Source organism: Anolis sagrei, chromosome 1 (genome assembly GCF_037176765.1).
Source record: "Anolis sagrei isolate rAnoSag1 chromosome 1, rAnoSag1.mat, whole genome shotgun sequence".
Taxonomy (NCBI): domain Eukaryota; kingdom Metazoa; phylum Chordata; class Lepidosauria; order Squamata; family Dactyloidae; genus Anolis; species Anolis sagrei.
In genome coordinates this window covers 258514804-258540757 of record NC_090021.1, presented here as the reverse complement: position 1 = coordinate 258540757, position 25954 = coordinate 258514804, and the positions used below count along the sequence as shown (strand labels likewise).

Below are 25954 nucleotides of genomic sequence, written 5' to 3'. Positions count from 1 at the left end.
ATTGTGAAAAGAGGTACAACATTGTCTAGGTGATTGCAACTTTGTCCTGGCCAGAGAAAATGTGCCCTCCACATGTTTCATGAAGTTTCTGGCACAAAAATAAAGTTTTCGCATTCTACTCAACTGTCATCTTTTTAGGAACAGACCCGTCAGGAACAAACATTTAAAACCTGGGAATAAACCTAAATTTAAAAACCTCGTGTTTTCCAAATGCAGGGACATATAGACATTCGAAGATGCAAATTTTCGGCTCAGAACCAAGATATTCCTGCACCTGAAAATCTCACTCTTTTTTTGCAGTTTGTAGCATTTCCTCCCACGTTTTGAGGGAACCGCATCTGCCCACCCTCCTGTTTGCTATGAAAGCTCCTGGACGGACCCACACTAAACTTCAGAGTTCTCAAAAAGCATCATTGCAAAGTGATATTGAGATTAACTTAGAGAAAGATTGCTGTAGCAAGCTTTTGTAGCTGTTATTAGCTTTCAAAGTTGTTTGTTAAATTTTGTAGGTGGATTCTGTAGGAAAAGGGATGACAATTCTTATAATGATAAGATCTATTGGTCTGACAATTTCTATGATGATAAGATCTAAATGAGGTTTTTTAATTCTTAAATCACTGTGGATGTGGAGAAAGTAGATCGTGAGATGTTTGTTCCTCACTCTCAGAAAAAATGGAAGCTGGAATCACTCAGGGCCCTTCCACACAGCCATATAACTCAAAATATCAAGGCAGATAATCCACAATATCTGCTTTGAACTGGATTATCTGAGTCCACACTGCCATGTAAAGCTGTGTGGAAGGGGCCTCAGTAAAGCTGAATGAATGATAGGAGATCCAGAACAGACCAAAATATTCTTACACACAGTTTAGCATAAGAATTTGTTACCTTGATGTTTGGTAAAAATCTAAGTTGGATGGTGATCAGACGGTATCTGTGGATTCAACCATCCACAGCTTGATTTTTTTTGTTCTATAAAGCAAACCTTGATTTCCACTATGTTATATATGGGACATCATTTTTATACCATTGTATATGGAACCTCCTTTGTGACTTTTGACCAATCCTGTACGTAATGAGACAGAAGCACCCACAGATTTTGCTATCCATGGGGCAGGCATCCTGAAACCAAACTCCAGCAGGTACCAAGGGCTCACCGAACAGACTTTATAAAAAGCTAATGATTATTATGTATTGCCTCTAATATCAGATACAGTATGCCTCTCAATTACTATTACTGAGGAACAGGTCCAAAAATGCTGAATGGTACTCATTTCCTATTAAAAGCCTACCTAGTCCAGGAGTCTGTTCACGCAGTAGCCCTCAAGATATTTATTGAAAGACTTCAAAGTAAAAGCCAATCTACAATGGTGCCATTCTATTAGCACAATTGACATTGAACTCGATATTTTGTCCCGCACTATACACCAGGAGTGAGTCCAATAGTTTCCTTATTTTTTTTAACAAATAGTTTTATTTTACTAAAGGTGCCCAAATGGGAAGAGGGGATTCAATTTTGATTATAAATAAATAAATAAATCTTAATCTCATCTATTTCCAAAACCAAGCGATGTCTGCAAGCAGTGCTAGGCAGAGAAGGGCCAAAGTGTTTAAATTGTCAGGTGTGAGATAGGGAAACAGTGTATTCACTCTTGGATATATATATTATAGATTATATTAAAAGTTAGCTCCCTTTACATTTTGTTTAAACAACTTTTCCACATACTTTGATTATGTTTTAATATGTTGGTATTGTTTCCCATGATGTGACTGCTGTTTATCCTTAATATTCTAGATTCAACTATGAACTTAATTTTTATAAATATTCAATTACCGTATCTCTGTTTACAATTGTTTGTTAAAATTAAGCATTGCCTGTTGAGTCAGATTATTTAATTCAGCGACAGTTTGTGGCTTTAGAGCTGCAGCTACACAAAAAAGAAATAGCAGTTATTGGTCATCAATGCTCTGAATGTTTCTTCAGCTAGATCAAAGAAACTTTTTGTCAACAAAGACCATTCTGCAAAATGGCTTTTCTGGGGTTTTAAAAAAATTCCTTTGGAAACAATATACTTTCAAAGGTCAATCTGTAAGTGACCAAACCCACCTTTCAAGTCTGTGTTCCCTCAGATTTCACCTCAGATTTTTTTTCCACTGTATGTTCTAAAAGCCAAATAAATAAAAAGCCTGTATAAAATTCTTCACTGTGAATAGCTTTTTTCTAACATAAAATCCCTCCCCACTCTCATTCAAATACAATTCTGAAAGAAGACAAAACTTGACCTTTTGTGATCCCCGTATTAATAGGTCTGTTCATAATTCAGTCTCTGTGTGTGGAGAAGCATCCATGTGGAAACATGCAGGGCTGTGAGATATATAGCCTTTCTCTTTACACATTTTCTGACCCTATGAATCCTTTCCACAAAGGAAAGCTTTATGCATGCATCAGTTTGGAAAAGAAATGCACACTCATTGTGCTTAAGAAAACACACACATTTTATCCCCCATTCTCCAGGAAAACCCTGTATGGATCTGAGTGGATAGACTGTAAGAACCAGGATGAGAGAGACTGTTGCTTAGACTAATCTTTGTTCAGATTAAATAGATAGCAAGCTATTTTTCTTAACATTGTGTTTGGTGTTTCCTGCCATATAGAGATGACTATGTGTAACAGTGGTAGTCATTGTCGCTATCTATATACCTCCATTAGAGTGCCAATCTGAAAATAGCAATGCTTCCATTGCCATGTTTTTCACTGCATGGTACATGTAATGTTTCTGTGCATTTTATATATGTATATAGAATATATATATTCCCTAGTTTAGGTACTACTTATAAATATATTCATATGGCTATGTTCCCAAGGAAATGAACCCATCATGAAACTCTTTCAGGGCCAGTATATAGACAGAAGAAATAAATATTCAAAAATGACATGAAAACACGCTGTCTACTCTCTTTCTGGTACAGCTCCAGTTGTAAACTGGACTTCTAGCCTCTAGAAAGCTCCTATAGTGAAGGTCTATGTCTGCAAGAGGAAAAGACATACATGTAGCCAGAATTAGCAAAAAGAAATGTGATCCGCCACAACATTTTGTACTGTATCCCCCCCCCCTCTACTAAGCATCCTCCTATTGAGTATAGAGAATACTACCAGACATTGGTTGGATCTACATTGCCATATAATGCAGTTTCAAAATGCAGTTTAACTGCATTGAACTGGATTATATGGCAGTGTATTTCAGTTAAACTGCATTCAGTTAAACTGCATTCTGAAAACTGCATTATATGGAAGTATACATCCAGCCACTGCTTCCAAGCAGAGCATTCTATTGTCTGTTCATAAAAAAACTTCTGTAAAACTCAGAGCCCCCCTCATCCTGATATGCTTGTTTCTAAATATCCTGTTTTAGCAGTAATCTTAACCACATTATCAAAAGATGGTTTTAAAGCAGGCAGCCCCACATTTCTGCCACCTGCAGAATTCTGGGAAATGTAGTTGAGGGTGGGTCCTTGCCTTCCCAAACTACATTTTCCAGTATTTTGCAAGTGGCAGAAATGCAGGGCTGTCTGCTTTAAAGCCCTGGCATGATCATGTAATTATTGGGATTCACTACCTAAATTAAATACTAGGGAAAGCATCCATGAGAGGCTTTGGGTTTTTCAGGGTGCTCTGTAGTTCACTGACCCCCTGGAAATTGCTGTCAATATCAGCTTAATGATGTAACATTAGAAAACGTTGACCATTTCCATTACCTTGACAGCCACCTCTCCACAAAAGTTAACATCAACATTGAAATACAACACAGCCTGAGCTCTGTTAGTGCAGCATTTTTCAGAATGAAGCAGTGAGTGTTTGAGGATCAGGACATCCATAGGGATACCAAGGTGCTTGTTTATAAAGCTATTGCCCTCCCAAACCTGTTATATGCCTGCAAAACATGGACATCACACTCAACTTCTGGAATGATTCTATCAGCGTTGCCTCCGGAAAATCCTGCAAATCTCTTAGGAAGATGGGTGGACAAATGCCATCGATTCCGCTGGACTCCACCATCTTGTCTGAATGCTCGATTACCATCTCCCAAAGCAGTTACTCTACTCCCAGCTCAAGAACTGAAAACAGAATGCTGGTGGATAGGAAAATAGATTTAAAGATGGACTTACAGATAACCTTAAAAAGTGTGGCATAGACACCGAGAACTGGGAAGCCCTGGCCTTGAATGCTCTAGCTGGAGGTCAGATGTGACCAACAGTGCTGTGGAATTTGAAGAGGCATGAATGGAGGGCAAGAGGGAGAAACGTGCCAAGAGAAAGGCGCATCAAGCCAACCCTGACCGGAACCACCTTCCATCTGTAAACCAATGTCCTCACTGTGGAAGAACATATGGATCAAGAATATGGCTCTACAATCACCTACATATCCATTGCCAAGACCCTATACTTGGAAGGCCATCATACTCGGACAACAAGGGATCGCCTAAGTAAGTAACCTATCTGTGAAGACCAATCTGTTTAAAGGCAGGGGTAGAATTGACTTCCAACTATATTAGCTGTTCTGGTAGGGAAAATGTTTAAAGTATGGGTGGCATGGCAGACTAGCGAAGACTGATGTGAGGTGTGTTTCAATAGCCAGCACACATGAAAAAAAATATTTCTTTTAAATCTATAGCCTCCTTGATTCTTGTGTGGCTCTCACCTACTCTCCCAATGTCAAATGAAAGGCAGTAACAGTCTAGAGAGAATTGTAGTAGGCAATAGCTTCCCCAATTCTTACTGAGTTTCCCCTAGAAGTTGTGCAGCAAGTGGGTGGGCAGAGAGAGGGAGCTGAATCAGTCATTGAAAACTGTAGCCTCCCTATTACTTGCTTGGCATCCTTCTCACTCCAGGGGATGGAAGACTGAAGAGAGGAAAACTACAGTCTCCTTGTTCCTCGTTTGGCTACCTCTATACACACACTGCCTGAGGCTTTCTCCTATCTGCACAACCTAGTTTTTAAGTCATCTGGCAGTGGGGAGAAAATTGATTAAATTATTCATTCTCCCCTGAGGGAATAAAGAATTTAGCACAGCACACCCCCCACTCCATTTCTCTCTCACAGAGCTGTGGGACCATGTACAAGTTCCAAAATGTTAGAAGATTTCCAACAAAGAACTGAGACTCGGAGAAGATGTGTCAGTGTCTACCAGAAACCTTGATGCTCAGGCATATGCCTAAGTCATGGGTAAAGTGTCCATTATTCTGTCAGCTTCTCCCATAGGCCCCTACCCTAGCAGTTTTCAGAAGGAACCTAAAAACGTGGCTGTTCCGATGTGCCTTTGCAGATTAGGAATCCCCATCCCAAGTCCTAGAAGCACTTTAGCACAACCAATGTTGCTGCACACCGCACTTTTAATCCTACGTTCCTCCTGCCATCTCAGCACTTTTAACCCTGTACCCCATTGCGCCGGCCGAACCAGTTTTAATAGTGTCTTGATGTATTGATGTATTGTCATTGTGGTTATTTTGCTTAATTGTTTTGATTTGCTTTGTTTATTGTTGTGTTATGTTTTTATTGTATTGTGTTTTGAGGCTTCGGCCGGTGTAAGCCGCATCGAGTCCTTCGGGAGATGCTAGCGGGGTACAAATAAAGTTAATAATAATAATAATAATAATAATAAGGGGAAAGTTAGAAGAGTTGACTGCACAAAGAAAGAAAAATGAAAGCCTTGGGGACCACTACTCAAGAAGCTCAGTTTATGCCACTTGCTCAGGCAGCAACCCCTTTCCAGGCACAGCAAAGCAAAGTAATGTACTTTCCACAGTCACAGCTTCTTTTCAGCTTTGGCTTAGGTACAGCCTGGTTGTCGTAGGTCCTGTCTGGCTCTTGTTACCACTTTTGCCTCTCATCTGTACATTCTAGCTAATAACTGATGTGGGAACAAGTGCTTACTAAAAGGAGGATAGGAACTCATTCCCTTCCTTTCTTAAAGTCTTTCCATACCACCATGGCAAACTTGTGGCTGTATCTGTTAGGCTGAGAACAAACAATAAATTCAATCTGCTAAAATAAATTATATGTGAATATATGTGATAAAAAGTTGGATGATAATAGATTTGCTCTCACTTTAATTTATTAATAACTTAACTATTAGTTTTGGGCCAAGGCAAAAGTAATAAAATTGGCAGATATAGATTCTAATGATATAGCTACCTTGAGTTCCATTCAGGGGACAAACTAGAATATGAACTGAATAAATCAACGAGGAAGTTTCAAATGTTTGAGAGATGGCCTTTATATTTTATTTTTCCGGTATTTAATTTTGAGGTATAATTTTAAAATAACAATAAGCTTAGTGAAGAGTATTTCAGGCTCATTTGAAACCTATTAAATACCAATCTGAAAAGTAGTACCAAATCCATGAACACAAACATACATTTTATGAAGGGTGAATGCTTTAAGTAATATATTATGGTATAATGCTGGCAGTTTAGAACTAGCTCTATGGAGAAGCAAAACACATGTGCCTTCAAGTCACCTGTCACTTTTTGTGATTGATGAATTTCATACAATTTCCCTAGGCAAGGAATATTTAGATGTATTAAGGAATATTTAGATGTATTAGTTCCTTCCTCTGAAATATAGTCTACAGCTCCTCAGTGGTGATCTCTCATCCAAGTAGTAAGCAGAGCTCACCTTGTTCAGCTTCCAAGTTCAGATGGGATCTAGTGGCTTTAGACTATTTACTAGGTATGTGTGATCCATTAAAAATAGTTCAACAGTAAAGTCATTGCAAAACTAGGGGTGCTGGCATTTAATTTCGAAAGTGTTTCTAAAGTGTAGTTAATGAAAAAATCATTACTAAAATGAGAGTAATGAAATTTCATTACTATTTTATTATAGCAATTGTACATAGTTACTACAAGTGGGGAAACTTCAGGGGCTCCTTTCTGCCTCGTTTTACAGCTATTGGGGTGAAAAGTACACTTACCACTCTTAGCCCACCAAATTTCAGAGCATTTCACTTATCCACCGATTTTTGGGGAATTTTCAAAGTTTTTATAAATACGTTTTTAATAATAAAGAAAATATGTTCCTCATTTGAAAATATTATTTCCTATTTAATTGTGTATTCCTTATTTTGAAAGTAGTAGTTCTACTCCAGGAACTTTGTTTTTGCACCAAAAACATTATTAAATGGGTGGATGATGATGTTACATTGGTGGACTGGATAGCAAAATGTGCTATAACACAATGTTTCTCATGCAAAGACAAAGTTTTTGCAGTTTAATGAACTTTTGCCATGTTTTTTGATAGAAAAAAATAGGAAATTACATTTATAACCCAGGAACAAAAACCAGTGTAAAAACCATCAAAGCACTCCCAGAAGGTCATCCAGCCTCAGAAGAAGAAGAAGAAGAAGAAGAAGAAGAAGAAGAAGAAGAAGAAGAAGAAGAAGACATGTTCCTAGTTTGAAAGAGTTATTTCCCATTTAATTGTGTGGCCCTTACTTTGAAAGTAGTAGTTCTATTCCAGGAACTTTGTTTTTGCACCAAAAATTTTGTTAAATGGGTGGATGATGATGATAAGTTGGTGGACTGGATAGTATACTACAGCAAAATATACTATAACACAATGTCCCTCGTGCAAATACAAAGTGTTTGCAGTTGAATAAACTTTTGCCATGTATTTATGATAGACCCAATTAGGAAATGACATTTATAACCCAGGAACAAAAATAATACCACAGAATATTAAATTTATTGGAACTCTGGCTGGCTACAGAGGGTCAAATATTTGTGATTCTGAGCAGTGTACTGTATTCTGGGAAATGTAGTTTAGGGCAGGGCATTTGGATTCTCTGGCATACAGCTCCTCTTTCAAACTACATTTCCCAGAGTTCTGTGTTGTTCCCAGTAAACACTGCTCCCTCTTTTCCCTTCTCCTAATGGTGAGACTCCATTAATTTACAGAGGAATGGGAGCTCTCTTTTTTGGCTTTGCCTGCTTGCTTGTTTACCAAGGAAATGAAGACCAAGCTGACTTGGGATGGACCCTTCCAAGATTTACAAAGTACAAACAAAAATGTATTAGGTAAATTTAACTTCTAAAGTCTAAAGACTTTCAATCCAACTTATGAAACTTCTGAATTTCTTCCAACTTCAAACCTTTAGAAATTTTTGAAGAAGCCTATTATTTACATGTGTATTAATAAACTTTCACTTCCCTTACGATGGGGAAGCCCACAGGGATGAGACCCAGGGCAACTTAATATGCTTCTTAGATATTCTTTCAGAAATAACCAGAGATGTAGCATTCTGAAAGAAAACTTCAAAAGGCATATATTGAATATTTGATATATTTCTGGGCATTTACAAGAACAGACAACACAGATGCCAGGTCTAATCTAGTCTAATCATTTATTATATACTGTATATACATTTTATCAGTGAACTACATTATATGAGAAGTTTAAAGTCTAGATTTTTAAATATTTTAAGGAATGTAGGATAAAATTTTATCTACATAAAACAGACCTGAAATTCACTTGTGCATAATGGCACATCTGTTACAACCTATAGTAAGCTCCTGGGGATGGACTGATCTGTTTCATCTCAAGCACAAGTTCATTCCATTATCATGTCAACTTGTGAATACATTTAAGTTGGCATAGAAATGCAAACAAATTTTGGATGAAATTGTTTCAACATTTCCCCCTAATATATGTCTTTGCCTATGTATGTAATGTTACACTATTTCCACCAATGTACTCATTTTATCAGCACGTAAAAGTTTAGTGTGATGTATTGAAAAAATTGGAGAAGTGCAAAAACTGAAGATAGATTGCATTTTCCAGTTTATGTGTTAAGTTTGTGGACAATAAATTACTGTGAGTTGTGTTAAAATGCAAACCAATATAGTTCTTTCCTGTTCTAAGTAGCTCTGTCTTTGTGTCAAATTGGTACATTTTGTATGAAGATGTGGGTACGGAGCCAAACTTCATAACAGCAGCCTCAGTACTGTGGGATCCAAAACTCACCCATTCCCTTGCTAAATTCCGTCTACACCAATGTGGATCTGATGTAATTACATCTCCTTCTATTAAAAGAAATTGGTAGAGGAGGAGCTTAAAATATCAGGGAATGAAAACGACCCTTCCTTATCTACAGCAGTACATGTTTAGAAGTCTTTCTGATCAAGGATCATCTTAACCTGCAGTTTTTGACACACTTCCACAATTCATAATGCTCTCATATTATTTCCAATATTAAGCAAGCACTATTTGTGCAATATGCTATTCATATGTAACAACACATGGATGAAATTTAGAAGATTAAAAATGTTACTATAATATAGCAGGAAATATTTTAATTCCTTTTCATGAAAAAAACTTGGAGCTTGGAATAAACAGATATGTACATCAGGGAGATGTGTAAAATGTACAGCTAAGAAGAAGCAAAGGAGGTGTAGAGGATTATCTCCTGAGTAACATAGTATTTTAAACTAGGATTCTGAGAAGCCTGTGTGTTTATACAAAGTGCTTTTATACTGTGAGTGTAAAGGCAGATTTTTCCTTCCAGGAGCAATCCGCTCTCTATCTTATGACCCCTAGACGGGAGCTGGGGGAGCTTCCAGAAGGAAGTAGCTAAGAACTCCTTGTTGTGCACAGAAATGTAGGCATAAAGGTTTGACTTTGAAACACATAGTTGAGGTCTAGAAATGGGTGGTGTTGTACAAAATAAACATGCTTTCTTATCTCTGGCATATGGTAATTACTGGATTTCCACTGATACCCAAGAATAAAATTCACTGTTGGACTTTAAAAAACATTGCAAGAAAGTATTTTTACTAATAATATTGCAATACAATTAGTAAAAATTCCTTATCTTTTCCCGTAAAGAATAAGGTTTCTCCATAAATCTACATGAAGATAATGCTCAATTTTTGCTTCACTGCAATTTTGTATTATTTCTTTTATAGAACATGCTGTCAAGTTCACAGCATGGAGCTTTGCATGGAAAAAAAGCTTGATTTAATAGTTATTCATTAAAATATTTCCTACAGAATCTTATGATTAGCACACTATGTCTTGGCATTGTGAACTACACTTTTTCCATAAAAGTAAGAACTTAGTTAACATTTTCCTCTGCAGTAGCAATAAAACTGTAATGAAAGTGAAAACAGTGTACCATAGCTAAATAGAATGGCTTCTTAAGTTTTATTCCAGAGAGACATTTTATAGTACTATTTTTCAAAGAAAAACACATATTTGCACCTGGAATACAAATAAACAGAAAATAATTAAGAACAATGATACACGATTGGATTCACGGGCAGGCCTTTCTTCTTATGAAACCAATAATATGATAAAGGGTAGAAGGGAATATCAATGGGTGATAAGCTTCCTTTGCTATAAAGCAGTTTCTGCACCCACTCTTCGCCAATAAATCCTCATCCTGATTTTCTTGGATCTGATTTGATGGGATGATTGGGTTCGGACTGGCAGATTAATGGAGTAAATTCCATCATTTTAGAAAAGGGATGGGAAAACCTTTTCTGAAAAGTCTGAAAAAGGTCTTGGAGCACAGCTACACTGACCACTTAGGTTAATGTGAAACCAGTAGAGGAGGAAGCAATTTCACTTGGAGCACATAAAAGTGGCTTCAACTCCAGTAATATCTATGGCTTCAAGGTTGTGGAGAAATTGATTTTAATTGAGGTTTTAATAATTAATGTTTAATTGTAAGGTTTTAATTGTATTTGCTTATTTTTATATTTATATGTATTGGCATCAAATTGCTGCCTGCTGTAAGGTCACCCTGAGTCCCCTTTTAGAGTGAGAAGGGTGGGATACAAATATGTGAAATCAATTAATCAATCAAGATTGTTTTTACCTTCCCCACTGCATGTGCAGACTGATGGAACACCTGTCCCTTAACTGGTTTTCCATGCAATGTGGTTTACACTTAGGTGTGCTGATGGACATTAGGGCTCCATTTCAGACTATCTCCCATTCTGGTTTAAAGCCTTTAATGTGCACTATTACATATGTTCACAGTATGCATCATTTAAACACCACATTCTCAGGCATGACGCTAGTGTCTATAAAATTTGGAGGCCAAGATTTCGTTTAAAATATATAAGAACTAACCTTTGGAGAAACAGAAATATGAGGCAAAAGTGGAATAATTAGTCTGCCAAATTGTTTTGTCACAAATGAGCCTGCTAATTCATTTCCGTGTTTTAGCCAACAACTGATTTCTCACAGCAGTGAGTGACATTTTCACTATCTTGGACAGATGACAACTCAGAGTGACCCATTCTCTCTCAATTGCTAAAGTAAACATTGCTATTTGTTGGACTCCTGAGTTGTTTTAGAAAGTTGTCTGCAAACATAGAAAGTGATGAAGATATACGAGTTAAATTCTTTTCATAGGAGTACTCTTGAGTCTTAGTTCCTCTGATACTGTGCAAGCTCTGAAAATCTGTTCAAGGCCATCCATTTAATACTGAAGTTATTATTATATTATTATTATTATAACTTTATTTGTACCCCGCTAGCATCTCCCAAGGGATTCGATGCGGCTCACAACAGGCCGGAGCCCAACACAATACAACAATACAATACATAGCAAATAAAACAGTTAAAGCAGAAAACAATAACAGTAGCAGTACAACAGGACATTATTAAAAACTGAGCCGGCCAGGAGTAGGGTACAGGATTAAAAGTGCTGAAGTGTCGGAGGGATATGGGATTAAAATATAAGTGCAGTGTGCGGTGAGGGTGATCTTAACTCTACTAAAGTGCTTCTGGGCTTTGGTAGTGGGGTTCCTAATCTGAGAAGGCACGTTGGAACAGCCAGGTTTTCAGGTTCTTTCTGAAAACCGCCAAGGTAGGGGCCTGTCTGAGATCTTTCGGGAGGGCATTCCAGAGGCGGGGAGCCACCACAGAGAAGGCCCTGTCCCGTGTCCCCACCAAACGCGCCTGCGACGCGGGTGGGATCACGAGCAGGGCCTCTCCTGATGACCGGAGTGAGCGTGTGGGTTCGTAGACTGTGATGCGGTCTCGCAGGTAGGGTGGTCCCAAAACGTTCAGGGCTTTGTAGGTAAGCACCTGCACCTTAAATTGGGCTTGGAAAATAAACGGCAGCCAGTGGAGCTCCTTAAACAGAAGGGTTGACCTCTCTCTGTAATGGGCCCCCGTTAGCATCCTGGCTGCTGCCCGCTGGACCAATTGGAATTTCCGAGCCGTTTTCACGGGCAGCCCCACGTAGAGCGCATTGCAGTAATCCAGTCTAGAGTTGACTAAGGCATGGACCACCCCGGCCAGATCAGCCTTCGCGAGGTACGGGCGCAGCTGGCGCACAAGTCTCAGTTGTGCAAAAGCCCTCCCGGCCACCGCCGACGCCTGAGCCTCAAGCGTGAGCGATGAGTCCAGGAGGACTCCCAAGCTGCGGACCTGTGGCTTCAGGGGGAGTGTAACCCCGTCCAACAGAGGTTGCCACCCTGGTTTGCGATCGACCAGGAGGACCTCTGTCTTGTCGGGATTGATCTTCAGCTTGTTCATCCTCATCCAGATGGACACAGCGGCCAGGCACTCGTCTAGCACCCGAGAGGCCTCCTTGGAATTAGGTGGAAAGTTGTGTGTCATCCGCGTAGAGATGGCACTCAACTCCAAAACTCCGGATGACCTCTCCCAGCGGTTTCATGTAGATGTTAAAAAGCATGGGAGATAAAATAGAGCCTTGCGGAACCCCACAGGTCAAAGGCCAGGGGTCCGAGCAGGCATCTCCCAGCTTCACCATCTGGGTTCGTCCCTCCAGGAAGGACCGGAGCCACGACAGAACCGTGCCCCCAAGGCCCATCCCAGAGAGCCGACCTAGAAGGATACCATGATCGATGGTATCGAAAGCCGCGGAGATGTCCAAGTATATGTTTTAAAACTCTGCAGAGAATATTTTGTTGTGGGGCCTGATGAAGGAACAACAATGCCACCAGACATAAGAGGAGGAGAAGGGAAAACGTCTCTGCAATGAAATGCTATGATAAAATATATGTCATAAATGTTGAAAGTTAACAGTGTATTTTTAATAACAAAAATGATGTACAGGCATCATTAAATGTTAAAATGATGCAGTGACTAAGCAAAACCAGTAGGGTAATATAAACAGGTGTGCCTGTGAGTTACTTGCTCCTCCTATGTAAAGACTTCCTGCTGTGTAAAGAATGGCTCGGCATAAGGACTGCTGTGTTTCATGACTCCAAGGAGAGAGCTGTTTCGGCTTGAAGATTGTTGTATGTTCCTTATCTACATGAGAGAGAAGCCCAGCGTGAAGGCAAGAAACTGAAGCAAAGATATAACAAGGAAGTATAAAGAATTTTGTTTATGTTATGGAAACCTTGTTTGTTTTGTAACCATATTATTTTTCTACGAGAAAAGTCTCCAAAGGAAGATAACAATAGTCTGTGTGTGTGTTTATTTCGTCTTATACTGGCTACTGGTTCTGGGTCATGCTGCTGCTGCTAGATAGGCTGCTCTGCTCTATACTTTTATGGTGAGGGTCTTTTGTTATTAAGCCCATTTGCCAAACAATATAAAACATCATCTGTTCACAATGAGTATTGCATACTTAAGGAATGCAGTTCACTTACTTCATCTTGTTCTAAATGTAATTCTTTCTTTTTCATTGATAGAATACGTTTGTCTATGATGTTCTCTTTATGTCCATCAGTGGCAGAAACCAGCTGAAAGTAATGAGAACATATGTGAAAAAACAGTAATTTCCATCAATTTTAAGAGTCTAGCTCAAACAATAATTTCACTGAAATTTCTGGGTACATATTCCTACCTATTATCCATAGAACATACCAATTCCACTGACCATTAACATTTGAGTATAGTATTACCACACAGTGAAATCCAGTGGAGAGTCCAAAAAGATTTCATATAGTCTGGGAACTAACTAAATGATTTTTATCCAGATGTGATGGATTTTCTATGTGTATGTACTATTAAAATATCACCCCATTCTCTGCTGAGCTAGTGGACTGACTATGAACTAATTCAACCATATTTACAGTACTAATTAGAACATACACAGAATTTCTTCAAAGAAGAAAAATGTGTTGGAAGGTTGAGGTACTTGTGGTATGTGCATGTTGTTTTCTTTTTATTATCCATACCAAAATTTTGTCACTACAGACTATTTTCTGATAACCAATGGATGGATATTATTCCCGTGTTCAAGAAAAACAGTGTTAACTATGACTTTTTAAAATATCTGGCAGTAACAACATATTTAAAACAATACAAATTCAAACTATATAAGATCATTAATCATTAATAAAAGTATACAAAGTAACAAAGCCTGGGAGGAGCCATTGTGAAAGCCTTCAATGAGCTTGAGAATATGATGTGAGGGCCCCCTTTTGCTTATTTAATTAGTCAGTAATAGCAATAACATATGTGCATGGTATATCAAAAGATTATGTTGCATTTTTTTCCATTTTCTTTTTAAAGTTTTATATTGTCCATCAGAAAAATTGCACTTTTGCACTACAACCCTTTTAAAGTTTTTTTAAAATTCAGGGTGAAGACTATTTTTTTCAAACCTCATGTTTGCTTTTTCAAGCCACTTTGGAAAAGGCCTAACTTAGAACCAATAAATTGTTTCCACTATCCTTCTCAAAAATGAAATGAGTGACCATAGAGGTGATAAAAACCACCACAATTCAAGGAGGAAATACATTCCCGAATCAATCTGGAAAAGTCCAGATTAAAATATACGTTACAGAAAGAGAAAAAAATCCATACTGAGGTTAAAAGCAAAATGCAGTGTTTTAATGAAACTTAATTGCACCTAACATATATAAACAACTAGCTGTTGGAACCCAGATGCCTTAAAGAGCCAAACTCAAGAGTATTTCCAAAAGTAGAGTTTATTTAAACAAAAACAAAAGGGACTCAGAGACACTTAACTCAGTGTGTCTGGTCAAAACTCAAAAGTAGCAACCAGTTCTAGTTCAAAAGGTAAACTGAAGCAATAATCCAGATTATCCGGATAAAAGATCCGGATTAAACCGAAGCACTCCAAAAGTCACACAAAATAGCACAGCAAGTAAAGGGTTAACAAACAAAGAGCCGCAAGGAAAAAGACGTAGTCAAATGAAGTCTGAAGTCGTAGCAAGCCAAGTCCAAAGTTGCGAAGTTCCTAAATCCACGTAGGCAGTGTCGTAGTCAAAACCGATCCAAAGTCAAAGAAGGGGAAATCCGCACTCACGAGAATCCAAGCCAAGTCAAAAAACACACGAATGGAAGCAGCAACCTGTAGATCCAGGACCCAATACCAACACGAAATAGGCAGCGACAAAACCCAATGCATGAAACCAACACTTTGCCTTCTGCAAAGATCTTCCATTTCAGAGCCTACTTTTACCTTACACCTCATCATCCGAAGATGAGCTGGCCTCCGCCCCGTCATCATCTCTTACAGGTGTCCTAGACTCCACACGTGAACTCTGACGCCCATCCCTCCAACTCCTCCATCTTCTGTCAAGACTTAGATCTCCCCAAGACTCAGAAGTATTTCTCGACTGCCAATCCCCGTCACCAGAAAACCCCACAAACGTGTCACTAGATGTTGGCTCTGCACATACATCTTGTACCTCTTGTATCTTAGTCCAGTCCAATGTGCCATCCTCACTTTCATCACTCTCTAACCCATCACTCCCAGAGAACCCTGCAAATGACTCTTAATCTGTGGGAGCAGTAAGTATATCCTGGATCTTCTTCCTTTGTCGTTCCTCATCCGATTCTTGCTTCCGAGTAACCCTCTTAGTTCACCTATTCACATCCACTGTATCTCCTTTCTCTCCCTCACTCATTGACCCTTCGTTATCAGAGAACCCTTCGAATGAGTCTTCATCAGTAGGTGCCATAAGTATATCCTGGATCCTTTTCCTTTGTTGTTCCTCATCTAACTCCTGCTCACGAGCACTCCTTTCCCTCTTCTGAAACCCATACTACCACTTGCAACGTTACTTACAGGCTCTACTACAACACTATTTATTTATTTATTTTATTTATTTCTTGCATTTGTTAACCGCCGCTCTCAGCCCTAGGGCGACTCGCGGCGGTGTACAGTACAAAAAAGACATTTTACAAAGGAATCAAACAACAATTACCATCACTAATACATACATCTAACACACTAAAAATCCGCTCCGTCATATTTATGGAATCATAGTCAATCTCGTCGTCATAGTTCAATCCGGTTGTCATTACCCGTAGCATAGCATTTAGTTGGAAGCCTGCTCGAAGAGCCAAGTTTTCAGGCCCTTACGAAAGGCCATGAGGGAGGGGGCCTGTCTGACATCAGCAGGGAGGGAGTTCCACAGCCGGGGGGCCACCACCGAGAAGGCCCTCTCTCTCGTCCCCGCCAGACGTGCCTGCGAGGCAGGTGGGATCGAGAGAAGGGCCTCCCCAGATGATCTCAAGGTCCTCGTGGGCTCGTAGGCCGAGATGCGGTCCGTAAGGTATTTTGGGCCGGAACCGTTTAGGGCTTTGTAGGTTAACACCAGCACCTTAAATTGGGCCCGGTAGCAAATCGGCAGCCAGTGGAGCTGGAACAGCAAGGGCGTTGTATGCTCCCTGCGTCCTGCTCCTGTTAACAACATGGCTGCCGCGCGCTGGACTAGCTGCAGCTTCCGGGTCGTCTTCAAGGGCAGCCCCACGTAGAGAGCGTTGCAGTAGTCAAGACGGGATGTGACCAGAGCATGTACCACCGTGGCCAAGTCAGACTTCCCAAGGTACGGGCGCAGCTGGCGCACAAGCCGAAGCTGTGCAAATGCTCCCCTGGTCACCGCTGAAACCTGGGGGTCCAGGCTCAACGATGAGTCCAGGGTTACACCCAAGCTGCGAACCTGCGCCTTCAAGGGGAGTGCGACCCCATCCAGCACAGGCTGTAACCCTATACCCTGCTCGGCCTTGCGACTGACCAGGAGTAACTCTGTCTTGTCTGGATTTAATTTCAGTTTGTTCGCCCTCATCCAGACCATTACAGCGGCCAGGCACCGGTTCAGGACTTCGACAGCCTCCTTAGTAGCAGGTGGGAAGGAGTGACAGAGCTGGACATCATCTGCGTACAGATGACACCGCACCCCGAAACTCCGGATGATCTCACCCAGCGGCTTCATGTAGATATTAAACAGCATGGGGGACAGAATAGAACCCTGAGGAACCCCACAGGTCAAAGGCTGTGGAGTTGAACAGGAGTCCCCCAATAACACCTTCTGGGTACGGCCCTCCAGAAATGACTGGAGCCACTGCAGAGCAGTGCCCCCAAGACCCATTTCCGCAAGGCGCCCCAGAAGGATACCGTGGTCGACGGTATCGAAGGCCGCTGAGAGGTCCAGGAGCACCAACAGGGACACACTCCCCCTGTCTAGCTCCCGGCGCAGATCATCCACTAAGGCGACCAAGACCGTCTCGGTACCATGTCCCGGTCTGAAACCAGACTGTGCCGGATCCAGATAATCCGTGTCTCTCAAGAGTACCTGGAGTTGTGAAGCCACCACGCTTTCCATGACTTTGCCCAAAAAGGGAAGATTGGAAACAGGCCGAAAGTTGTCGAATTTAGTGGGGTCCAGTGATGGTTTCTTCAACAGCGGCTTTATAATAGCCTGTTTTAGGCTCGCTGGAATCTTGCCTTCCCGAAGGGAGGCATTAACCACCACCGTTACCCACTCAGCCAATCCCCCTCTGGCCTCCCTCAGAAGCCAGGATGGGCAGGGGTCTAGGATGGACGTGGTGGGCCTCATTCCTCCAAGTATCTTGTCCACATCCTCGGGCTTCACAAACTGAAAAGAATCCATCAAAATAGGACAAGCAGGCGCTCGTGTCACATCCACAGAGACTGCATTTGATCCAGAACGGATCAAAGCGACTTTGTCTGCAAAGAACCGAGCAAATGCTTCACAGCGCGTTGCCGAATTGTCAGGGCTCCCACCTGAGGTGGTGGGAGTCAAAAGACCTCTGACAATCCGAAACAACTCCGCCGGACGGTTCTTTGCAGACGCAATAGTGGCCGCAAAGAAAGTCGTCTTTGCAGCTTTTATTGCCACGGTGTATGCCCTCAAAAAGGACACAAACCGTGCTCGATTTGGCTCGCTTGGGTCTGAGCGCCACACGCTCTCTAGTTCCCTCTTCCTTCGCTTCATCGCTGCCAACTCCTCAGTGAACCAAGGAGATGGTTTAGCTCGGTTACTTGAGAGGGGACGTTCCGGAGCGATCGTGTCAATTGCCCTGGCCATCTCCCCATTCCAGAGAGCGACCAAGGCCTCGACATGGTCACCTGCCGAGGTGGCGGGAAAATCCCCAAGAGCCGTCAGGAATCCATTCGGATCCATAAGCCTCCTGGGGCGGACCATCTTAATGGGTCCTCCACCTTTGCGGAGGTTAGGGGGCGCAGTGAGTCTAAATCTGATCAGGAAGCTGTTTCCAAACTTAAGCAGACCACTCAAATAATGATTTCTGTATCTCCTCCCTCTTTGATTATAGCCCTGATAATCAGATAAGGTTTTTTGGAAGGCAAAATGGTGTAATGTTGAGGAACAGTGAAAAATTCTACTGTATACGCTTCCTCACTCAAGTGGCCAACAGTTGGGACATAAATTTAAGGGAGATCTAGACGCAACAAATTTTTAGCAAGCGTTCATGGAATCATCATCATCATCATTGGTGATCATTCGTGTCCAAGTATGACGGCTTCCAAGTGTTGGGTCTTAGCGGTCAACCCATAGGTGACTGTAGAGACCTATTCTTGATTTGCATGTTCTTTCACAGTGAGGACATTGGCTTTCCATTTCGCCCTCCATTCGCACTGTTGGTAACAGTTGATCTCCAGATAGAATACTCAAGGGCCAGGTCTTCCCAGTTCTCGGTGTCTATGCCATTGTTTTTAAGGTTGGCTTTAGAGCCATCCTTAAATCTCTTTTCCTGTCCACCAACATTCCATTTTCCATTCTTGAGTTGAGAGTATAGTAACTGCTTTGGGAGACGGTGATCAGGCATTCGGACAACATGGCCAGTACAGCGAAGTTGATGGCAAAGGATCATTGCCTCAGTACTGGTGGTCTTTGCTTCTTCCAGCATGCTGACATTTGTCCACCTATCTTCCCAAGAAAGTTGCAGGATTTTTCAGAGGCAACGCTGATGGAATTGTTCCAGGCTTTGAGTGTGATGTCCACAATTCACAGACATGTAATAGGGTTTAGAGGACAATAACTTTATTAACAAGCATCTTGGTATACCTATGAATGCCCCAATCCTTAAAGACTCTCTGCTTTATTTGAGAAAATGCTGCACTTGCAAAGCTCAGACGGAGTTGTATTTCAGTGTCAATGTTAACTTTTGTGGAGAGGTGGCTGCCAAAGTAGCAGATGTGGTCACCATTTTCTAAGGTTACACCATTAAGTTGTAAATTTGGCGTTCCAGAGGGAATGACTGGTGTTTGCTGAAAGAGCACTTTGGTTTTCTCGATGTTCAGTGAGAAGCCAAGCTTTTCGTATGCTTATGCAAAGGTGTTTAGAGTGGCTTGTAAGTCTTCTTCTAAATGAGCACAGACTACATTATCATCAGCATACTGGAGTTCTATAACCTTGTTTTTGGTCCCAGTCTGCTGAGGTTAAACAGCTTGTCATCTGTCTGATAGATTATTTCCATGCCGGTGGTTAGCTACCCATCAACAAGGTGTATGCCATGATTTCTTGGGAGAAAGAAAAGAAAGACAAGGGAAAACCCTGCCAAAGACACCGGGAAGACAGACCGAAGGAAGAGGGAAACCTCGCTCTTTGTTTCATATCTTTTAAAGTACTTCTGCACTTTCTTTTCTGGCTTTTCTCTATTTCACACATACACTCTCTACCCTACCCCAAAACCCTCTTCCCCTGCCCCAGTCTATTTTATCCCTTATTCTATCCTCTTGCTTCATCACTCTTTGACCTGTCCTATCTTTATTGTCTTACTTTTAACTCTATTGAATCTTTTTAACTATATGTATTAATAGAAAAGTGAATAAAGATATATATTTTTAAAAATGATTTCTTGGGCCATAGATGGAAGACAGTCCCGGTGTTAAATAATCCCTGTGCATCATGGGCATCTGCAAAGTGTTGGGTTTCTTGGGTCTTTTTTATCCACCAGATGTTCTTGAGTTCTCCAGTCCTTCTTTGGACCTCAGCTTTTGAACTGGCACATATCTTTTTCTTAGCAGCACAGTTGGTGTCTCTCTGCAATTTTTGAAAGGCTTTCCTTTTCCTGTCAATTAACTGTTAGATCTTGTTATCATTCACATCAAACCAGGCTTGATGTTTCTTAGTTTGGTATTCAGTGGTCTCTTCATAGGCTCTGATGATGGAGGTCTTCTGTTTATTCCAATGTTCCTCAACATTTTCAGAGTGTTCTATGCATAGATTAACCTTGAGTGTTCTTTGGAGAAGGGCTCGTTTGGAGGCCTCCTGAAGGGTTTGCATGTTCATTTTACAGCTATATCTATCTCTGTTTTAGCCTGAGGGTGATCTTGATGCCATCGTGGATTGAATTAACCTGTGGTCCATCCAGCAGTCATCAGCATCTGTCATAGCTATTGTAAGGAGCACATCACAGCAGTCTCTGGCACATATAATTACATAGTCTAAGAGGTGCCAAAGCTTTGAACGGGGGGTGCTTCCATGATGTCTTAAGCTTCTTGTTTTGGCAGAAGAGTATGTTTGTGATGAAAAGGTTGTGTTCCACACATTTGGTGAGAAGCAGGATGCCATTTGGGTTGCTGTTTCCAATCTCATCTTTTCCTATAGTCCATGGTCACAGTTCATAATGGATAATATTACACAGGTCATAATGGATAATATTATACAAAGAAATTTATTTCCATTGTATATAATATACAGGTCACAATAAAGAATAAAACATTATACGTTTGCTGTTTCTTAGTCCTAGCCTATATGTATTTGTGCACTGATGCTGCAGAACTAAGCATTTGTTTATCTTGTGCACATTTCAGAATTCCAAGGGGTTCTGCTTGAACTGGAAGTAACCCCCATTAGATCAGATGGGGCTTACCTCTGAAGAAATAAGCTTGCCTAGGATTGCTGCCTTGCTACACTTTCTAGGCTACAGGCAACTTTACCAGCTGGTGACTGCCTTAACCATGACCTCCTGCTTGGTTAGGGTCTTTGTGGTCTGGACTTGCTGAATTATAAGTGGTGGCTGTAGGAAACAACTGCAGTAAGATCACATTAGTAACAAAGAACCGAGCTCTTAATGTGGATTGGGGTTTGGGTGGCACCGAAATCCATGCAGGGAGACATTTATTTTCATTTTTCCAAGGGATACCCACTGTCCTGTGCATGAATACTGCTTCTTCAAAGTTTCCTTACAAGCCCTCTGAGGCAAACTATCAACCTCTTTGCTCCCCCACCCCAGCCCACCCCACCCCACCATGCTTGTTGCTCCCTCGACTCTGGCCACTTCTCCCTGGCACTGTGGAAAGAAACTGATCAGCAACAGTGGGGTAGAGTGGGGAGTGAGGAAGCACGGCCCATGCAGACTTAGCTCTGGCCTTGCCTGACTAAAATGGCAGTGCTGGAAATGTGAGAGGAGTGAAGATAAGAACCCACAAGGTCATGCAGCCTGGAGGCTTAAAACAAAAACACAAGAGTGTGCCTGATTGTGTGTATGTGTGTGTGGTGGACCCTGCTCCAGTTAATGCTTGATTGTTAATGAAATATAAGCAGAAATAGAAGGTGGGAGGAAGAAAACAGCTGTAATACAGAAGTTCCTTGAAAATACAAGAGAGTTGGTCACCCAACCCCTCATTCATGTGAAACCTGGAACAATTTCCTCTCTTATATTTTAATTTTGCATAGGTATTCACTTCTGTTTGCAAATCTTCATACTTATTCCATATAACACAATTATTGAAGTAACTTTCAACTTCTGGAAAGATTCCATAAGCTTTGCCTTCAAAAAATCCTGCAAATCTCTTGGGAAGAGAGATGGGCATCGGTATTCTGAAAGAAGCAAAGACCAGCAGCACTGATGCAATGATTCTCCGCCATCAACTTCACTGGATCGGCCATATTGTCTAAATGTCCAGTCACCATCTCCCAAAGCAGTTACTTTTTTCTCAGTTCAAGAATAAATAAATGGAATGTCAATAGGCAGCAAAAGAGATTTCAAGATGGGCTGAAAGCTAACCTTGAAAAAATGTGGTATAAACACTGAGAACTGGGGAGCCCTGACATTCAAGCATTGTATTTAGCGGTCAGTTGTTATCAACAGTGCTATGGATTTTGAAGACGTATGAATACTGGGTGAAAGGATGACCATGTAGATCCAGGTTAGGTTTTCACAGTCATTTATAGACCACTGCTAAGACTCAACCTTTGGAAGACAATTATACTTGGCCACAAGTGATTGCCTGTGGTGATGATGATGATTTCTGAAGTTTTGAAAGGAACCATTGTGTCATATCAGACTAGCTAAATGAGCTGAGCTAGAGAGTGGGTTGGTAAAATCTCTCATTTTTACCCCCTCCAGCAGTAAACTAGTCGATGGGAGAAAAATTAAAATGATTAAGTATTCATAGCCAGTATTGATTCCCTGGAAAATATCATATTAAATTTGATTTAAATTTGATAAATGAAATATGAGTGAGTGATTTAATTGATAATAATGAATTGGGTGGATTTTAATAAAAAAATTAACAATACTTGATAAATACTTTTGTCAAATTTCAGATAATTTGTAACTATTTTATCAATATGTAACCAGTACTTACACAATTTACCTTTTAAAGCTCTTCAAAAACTAATAAAAAGTGGAACCACAATCCCAGTAGTTTCCCATCATGAGTTGTACCATCTAGTATGGATCTTCTAGAAATGACAGTAGTAGGGTAAATTTCAAAAGGAAGCATGCATGATTTGTATAAATTTCCATAAATTTTCCATAATTTATGAAGTTTTCTGAAGAACCCTGTGTTTGCCAAGGTTCCAGCACAGTTATTTAGAGAGTTAAATTTAGCATTTTTTTTCTGTAATACACTGGAGCAGCATGTAAAGATTGGAAATGTAAAAAAGAATAGTTTACTTCTTTTAAAATTCAGTAGTTTTACTTGTCATGTGGATTTGTCCAAATAAAGTATATCACAGCTCAGAAATGTTATTGTTTGGACTATAATCACCCGAATCCTAAAAGCATGGAGAATGGCCATGTTGGTTGGGAGATTCTGCTAGTTGTGATTAAATGAATAACTCTCCTCAGCTCTGGTTTTGACTTTGGAAATTATCCTCTATGGGCCCTTCCACTTAGCCATATAACCCAGAATATCAAGGCGGGAAATCCCACAATATTTGCTTTGAACTGGATTATCTGGGTCCACACTGTCATATATTCCAGTTCAGAGCAGAAAATGTGGGATTTTATTCAGCTGTGTGGAATGGGCCTATGTTAGATACCAGCAATGCCACTGATTCCAGAGGGCATCAGACTGCATTACTTCCCAAACCAAAAGCAGTAGTTGAATAGCCTGGCAAGGAGGCACATGGTGCAAGTTGACCATCCCTGCTTTTTTAAGCTAGTTTTTTTTCTGAACTTAAGCAAATATGTGAAAAAAATTTCTTGATGAAGAAAATGTGTTGGGCACTATAATATATATTGTAAGGCCACATAAAATGACCAAGCAATGATGAACCAATTGGATTAAAAAGTCAATAAGTAACGGCAGAGGCACTAGAAAAAGTAACATCCAGAATTCACCATCTTCTTTTATTATTTACAAGCATGTTGATAACTGAGCAAAAACTAAGATTTTGATATAGATGATCCAAACAAGCATTCCAAATCCACCTATATATTGTTAAGAATTTTGCTGTTTAAATACATATAATCATGTATACAAATTTAAATAAATGTTGAATCAAAAGAGATTATTTTCACAGGAAGAAATTATTATGCAGTGTTAATAGCATTGCCTTCAGTTATCAAGACATAATGATAATACGCCTCTTTTTAGGGCACAATACTCCTGTCACTTATGCTGAGCTCATGTCTACTTTTGGCATAATTTAACAGGAAGTGATATGTAATAGATTTCTCTTGCTAAAAATCCATGAAATCCTTGTTTGTGCTTTCCAATTTCTTATTGCATGTGCCATTATAGCATCCACTGTGTGCAAAACAGGAGACTGCATTGTACAGAGATGTTCTATGCTCCAGTCAGCAAGTGTCCCCAGAATCGGGTGCTTATGATGCAATAAAAGCTGAATTCAGATCAGGAAATCTAACAGAATGAAAAAGGGAGAAACAAAAGAGTACTGTGAGCTGGTCCAGAAGCAGTTCAGCAAGACAGGACTACAGAACGTGGTCTTCCAGAAGAATCATGGGACTTGCATTTCAGGGACTGGTATCTAGAATTCTCAGTCGGCGATACCATACAAACTCCAGTTGCCATGACAGTTACACTGGCACCATAGTGCTCCAATTGTATAGAATGGAATGGGTGCTGGCTCCAAGATAACTCATAGTGGGGGTTTTTTTCTTTCTGGATGGATGGATATAGTTCTCTTTGCAATGGCAAAGAGAATATTATAACTAATAAATGAATAAATAAGGAAGAGATTTTAAAACTCTACTGAAACTTTTTATGATTTCAGCTTTTAATTTGTGGAATTATTCTGACTCTTTGGTGTTCTGATTTTTGTTTCATGTTGTACTTGTAATGTTATAAAAATAATTTACAAAAGAGAAAAATAATCCATAGTCCATAGCTCAGTTGGACAATAAATCAGAGATTTAAAAACAACAGGAATTCAATAGAGATTAGCTCCTGTTGACAAGATTTTAAGAAACTGCACTGTCTCAGTCAGTAGGTTTGCTGCCTAATGAAACAGACACTGGGGACTCTGAGAATTAACACATTTTTGAACAAGAAATGGGGTTACACATTAATTACATCAGGGACTGAAGCTAGATAAATCATTTTTGCCTTAAATACATATGACTAAAATGACTATGTATTAACAGTGTGCCATTTTAAAAACAACTCTCTGTCTTAAATATTCTATTTACAAAAGACTAACATTTTTGAGCACAAATAAAATGCTTCAACGCCATTTAAACTGATTAGATTTAACCAACTGAACTATATGCAGCATATCAGTCAACATTTTCAAATAATTCTTAGCACTGTGAGTTATTCTATATACTTATATATAAATGTAGAAATTTTAGTCAAAAAATAAACCCAAAAAACTGGGTCGACTTCTCTACTGGTCAAAGTAAATCCCTTACCTACTGTACTTGAACTCTTTTTTTTAAAGGGTCCATTCTCTTCTATGATTCAAGTGGTGAAATGCAAGTGCTTAGTCCACACCGGGACAATCTAAAAGAAGCATCAAACTCCTCTACTCTCTCCATCAAGGAGCTGCTTCTGGCCTTTCTGGATGCCTGGGCAGGGATAAGGCAGTGGCAGCTGCAGTGGGTTAGCATTGGTGCTTTCCCATCTCTGCAGAATGACTCCCAACTTATCCACAGGTAATATCAAAATCCTTCATTTAAGCCCCAAAACTTTCCTTCAATACAAGAGCAACTTAAACATTAAAAAATATACAGTAGTAATTTTGTTAGTGTTAGCCATGTTGGTAGACTTCTTTCTTGATTTCATCTGCAATCATTATATGTATATTACAACACAAATAATATCTAATGTAATGCTCATGCATAATTGCTTATAAATTATATTTCTTCAGTTTTTCCATACAACTACAGCTCACTGAGTGTCTAAACAAATGACAAGATTGCACCCAAACTTGCCATTTGAATGGAATATATTTTGCACCAAAACTCAAAGGAGGACATCTGAATTGGCCCCTAGTACCCCAAGTATCACAGCCTAAACATTTGGAGAAAAGG

The 25954-nt window shown here is 40.1% G+C and overlaps 1 protein-coding gene across 1 annotated transcript in view; it reads right to left on the bottom strand.

Annotated features, from left to right (window-relative positions):
- Positions 1-25954, bottom strand: part of LOC132760967 (doublecortin domain-containing protein 1-like) — a 57936-nt gene that overhangs the window by 17958 nt on the left and 14024 nt on the right. Inside the window, exon 2 of the mRNA XM_067466909.1 lies at positions 13633-13725. Coding sequence (XP_067323010.1) covers positions 13633-13725 — 93 coding nt within the window. The remainder of the gene's footprint in view (positions 1-13632; positions 13726-25954) is intronic.